Consider the following 4,663-nt stretch of genomic DNA (forward strand, 5'->3'; position numbering starts at 1 on the left):
GGTGTGTCCGGGTCCCCTCCCTGGCCGCCCGCCCGTCGGGAGCGCTCACCGCCGAAACGCTTCCTGCAGGACTGCGCAGGAGGGGCCAGCCTTGGAAGTGGGGCTGTGCCCGAAGAAGTCGTTTCTGGGTGAGAGATAAAGCAAGCGCGGGGTCGTCATCACAGAGAGAGGCAGGGGCCAAAGATTCAGGTCCCGCGAAGCAGAGAGGCGCGGGGTCTGCGTCCTTCGCGTCCCCAGCGCCGCCTGCACTACCAGCCCCGCCAGCAGCGCCAGCAGCCCGGGTAGCCTCAGCCTCCCCAGCCCGCGTTGCTCCATGGATGCTCAGCTGCTCTCTCCCCGGCAACCCCGTAAGCACCGGCCGCCGCCTCGGCTCCTGATCCCGCCGGAGTCCCGGGGGCGGCGCGTGGAGCGAGCGAGTCCGAGAGTCAGCTGACTGTGCTCCGCCTCCAGAGGGCTTGGGCAGCCTTGCCGACCAGCGCCCGGCCGCAGCAGCCGTCCGCCCACAGCCCAACCCGGGTTTCTTCCCTGCCCAAACTTCCCACTGGTAGCGCTGGGGTTCTTGCAGCAGCTCGCCTCAGTGAAACTGCAGAACGGACGCCCAACTTCCTCCCGCCCCTAACACCAAATAACCAGGGTGGTTCAGTTCAGTTCAGTTCTGTCGCTCAGTCGTGTCCGACTCTTTGCGACCCCATAAATTGCAGCACGCCAGGCCTCCCTGTGCATCACCAACTCCCGGAGTCCACCCAAACCCATGTCCATCGAGTCGGTGATGCCATCCAAACATCTCATCCTCTGTCGTCCCTTTCTCCTCCTGCCCTCAATCTTTACCAGCATCAGGGTCTTTTCAAATGAGTCAGCTCTCCATATCAGGTAGCCAAAGGATTGGAGTTTCAGCTTCAACATCAGTCCTTCCAATGAACACACAGGACTGATCTCCTTTAGGATGGACTGGTTGGATCTCCTTGCAGTCCAAGGGACTCTCAAGAGTCTTCTCCAACACCACAGTTCAAAAGCATCAATTCTTCGGCGCTCAGCTTTATTCATGGTCCAACTCTCACATCCATACGTGACCACTGGAAAAACATAGCCTTGACTAGACGGACCTTTGTTGGCAAAGTAATGTCTCTGGTTTTGAATATGCTGTCTAGGTTGGTCATAACTTTCCTTCCAGGGAGTAAGCGTCTTTTAATTTCATGGCTGCAGTCACCATCTGCAGTGATTTTGGAGCCCAGAAAAATAAAATCTAACACTGTTTCCCCATCTATCTGCCATGAAGTGATGGGACCGGATGCCATGATCTTAGTTTTCTAAATGTTGGGCTTTAAGCCAACTTTTGCACTCTCCTCTTTCACTTTCATCAAGAGGCTCTTTAGTTCTTCTTCACTTTCTGCGTAAGGATGGTGTCATCTGCATATCTCAGGTTATTGATATTTCTCCCGGCAATCTTGTTTCCAGCTTATGTTTCCATCTATCAACTGGCAAAGAGGTTCTCCTTAACCAAACTTTAGTCAGGCTCTCTTAAACCCTCTTCTTGACTAGCATAGCCCAGTTCTAGCAAGGATCCTGAGAAGTTAATGAATTAAGAATCTCCCACCACCACCCTTGATATGGGATCACCCTGGGATCCTGTAGCAAGAATTCTATTCGGTTGGTTTGGCAAGAATCTCCCTTACTCTTGATGTCTCCTCTTCACAATTCTCTGTCCACAGACCACGGCTGCCCTCTGCTTACTGGCTATAAAACCCCAGCTGTCTTTCTTGTCTTCAGAGTTGAGCCTGACTTCTCTCCCCTATTGTGATTGCCTTGGCACCTCCTTCAATAGTCCTGAATGTCTGAATAATTTTTTTAAAAAAATAACTTATTCACACAGTATTTTTGGATCAATCATCCCTGAGGAGTGAGGGGCAAGGCGACAATAGGCAATTTATTTCTAGCTAAGGCTTTTTTTTTTGGGCTCAACATGTGGTATGTGTGAACTTAAATCCTAACCCACTGCACTGGAAGTTTAGAGTCTAAATCACTGTCCACCAGAGAAGTCCCTCTAGCTCAAGTTTATGGATAGATAATTTATCAGTCCCTGGTAAAATCCTTGGGCTTCCCTGGTGGCTCAGCTGATGACACATCTACCTGCAATGCGGGAGACCTGGGTTCAATCCCTGGGTTGGGAAGATCCTCTGGAGAAGGAAAAGGCTGCCCACTGCAGTATTCTAGCCTGGAGAATTCCATAGTCCAGGGAGTCACAATAAGTCACTGAGCAACTTTCACTTTCAAGGCTTAGTTTCAGGGAAGAGAATCCACTCCCCTTAGTGTTAACAGAAAGGAATTAAATACAGGATATCAAGTGGCTCACAGAAACTTGAGAGAGCTGAAGAACGTGACTCTTGGCTGAAATTCCCAGAATTGTGACTAGGATCCCAACTGCTTACTGGAGAAGCCTCTACTAGGGATGCTAGTTCTAGAATCTACACCAGGGAAAGGGATACCTCATGCATGGTCTCTGTCCCCGCCTAACTCTCTTCTGAATAACACTCTGAAGTAACCATTATATCTAATGACAGAAACTAAAAGCTATGGAATCTCTGTAGCGTGGCAGTCTGGGAAATGTAGTTTCCAGCCTCTGTAATATAGGAAGACATAGTAGAAGGCATTTGAAACAGATGGATGCTGAGTGATCAAGTTCAGCAACCTCACAGAATGTGACAATTAATTGAGATGAGTGGACAGCCTAGGACCTGGGCAGACATGTGGGTAAAGCAGCCTAATTCCTGAGGAAAGGTAAAGAGCCTGTGTTTGGGAGACAGCCCCTGATATTAGACCTGGATCTTCCCTCTGACTACCTTTCTCTGCACTCACAACATACCCATAAACAAGCCTGAAATATTTGTATATTCTGAAATTATGAAAACATTGCAATCATGAAAACAGGTTGAGTTCCATTTGCCATAGTAATACTGAACTGGGCTCTCCCAGAAGGGCGAGAGGATTTGGAGTTCAATTTGGTTTGGCAGCTGAAAAAGGTTTCTCCCAGTTTTTCGAAGATTGCTGCTAAGTCACTTCAGTCGTGTCCGACTCTGTGTGACCCCATAGACGGCAGCCCACCAGGCTAGCAGCAGAGATTAGCTTCTTTCATTCCCTTATCTATTAAACAGTGCCACCTGGTGGGAATCTCAGCTCTCCTTCAACACTCCACATCCACTTTCCTCTGTCAATGAATATAGTGTTTATTGCAGGGCACCACACAAGGAGTTCAGGACAGCTAGTGCTCAGAAAGTCTTGGTGCCTGGAACTGGGTCACTCAGCATCCATCTGTTTCAAATGCCTTCTACTATGTCTTCCTATATTACAGAGGCTGGAAACTACATTTCCCAGACTGCCACGCTACAGAGATTCCATAGCTTTTAGTTTCTGTCATTAGATATAATGGTTACTTCAGAGTGTTATTCAGAAGAGAGTTAGGCGGGGACAGAGACCATGCATGAGGTATCCCTTTCCCTGGTGTAGATTCTAGAACTAGCATCCCTAGTAGAGGCTTCTCCAGTAAGCAGTTGGGATCCTAGTCACAATTCTGGGAATTTCAGCCAGGAGTCACATTCTTCAGCTCTCTCAAGTTTCTGTGAGCCACTTGATATCCTGTATTTAATTCCTTTCTGTTAACACTAAGGGGAGTGGATTCTCTTCCCTGAAACTAAGCCTTGAAAGTGAAAGTTGCTCAGTCATGTCCAACTTATTGTGACTCCCTGGACTATGGAATTCTCCAGGCTAGAATACTGCAGTGGGTAGGCTTTTCTTTCTTCAGGGGATCTTCCCAACCCAGGGATTGAACCCAGGTCTCCCGCATTGCAGGCAGATTTTTCACCAGCTGAGCCACCAGGAAAGCCCAAGGATTTTATCAGGAACTTTACCAGGGACTGATAAATTCAGTTCAGTTCAATTGCTCAGTAGTGTCCAACTCTTTGTGACCCCATGAATTGCAGCACCCCAGGCTTCCCTGTCCATCACCAACTCCTGGAGTTTACTCAAACTCATGTCCATTGAGTCGGTGATGTCATCCAACCATCTCATCCTCTGTGGTCTCCTCCTCCTGCCTTCAATCTTTCCCAGCATCAGGGTCTTTTCAAATGAGTCAGCTCTTCGCATGAGGTGGCCAAAGTATTGGAGTTTCAGCTTCAACATCAGTCCTTCCAATGATCACTCAGGACTGATCTCCTTTAGGATGGACTGGTTGGATCTCCTTGCAGTCCAAGGGACTCTTAAGAGTCTTCAAAACCACAGTTCAAAAGCATCAATTCTTCGGTGCTCAGCTTTCTTTATAGTTCAACTCTCACATCCATACACGACTAATGGAAAAACCATATCCTTGACTAGACAGACCTTTGTTGGCAAAGTAATGTCTCTGCTTTTGAATATGCTGTGTAGGTTGGTCATAACTTTCCTTCCAAGGAATAAGTGTCTTTTAATTTCATGGCTGCAGTCACCATCTGCAGTGATTTCGGAGCCCAGAAAAATAAAGTCAGCCACTGTTTCCACTGTTTCCCCATCTATTTCCCATGAAGTGACGGGACCGGATGCCATGATCTTCGTTTTCTGAATGTTGAGCTTTAAGCCAACTTTTTCACTCTCCTCTTTCACTTTCATCAAGAGGCTCTTTAGTTCTTCTTCACTG

The 4,663-nt window shown here is 48.0% G+C and overlaps 1 protein-coding gene across 1 annotated transcript in view; it reads right to left on the reverse strand.

Moving 5' to 3' along the window:
* Positions 1-376, reverse strand: part of LOC104998454 (beta-hexosaminidase subunit beta-like) — a 32,755-nt gene extending 32,379 nt beyond the window's left edge. Inside the window, exon 1 of the mRNA XM_010853608.1 lies at positions 50-376. Coding sequence (XP_010851910.1) covers positions 50-315 — 266 coding nt within the window. The 5' untranslated portion in view covers positions 316-376. The remainder of the gene's footprint in view (positions 1-49) is intronic.
* Positions 377-4,663: the final 4,287 nt, after the last annotated feature.

The sequence above is a fragment of the Bison bison genome, unplaced genomic scaffold (genome assembly GCF_000754665.1).
Source record: "Bison bison bison isolate TAMUID 2011002044 unplaced genomic scaffold, Bison_UMD1.0 scf7180017864329, whole genome shotgun sequence".
NCBI classification, from domain to species: Eukaryota; Metazoa; Chordata; class Mammalia; order Artiodactyla; family Bovidae; genus Bison; species Bison bison.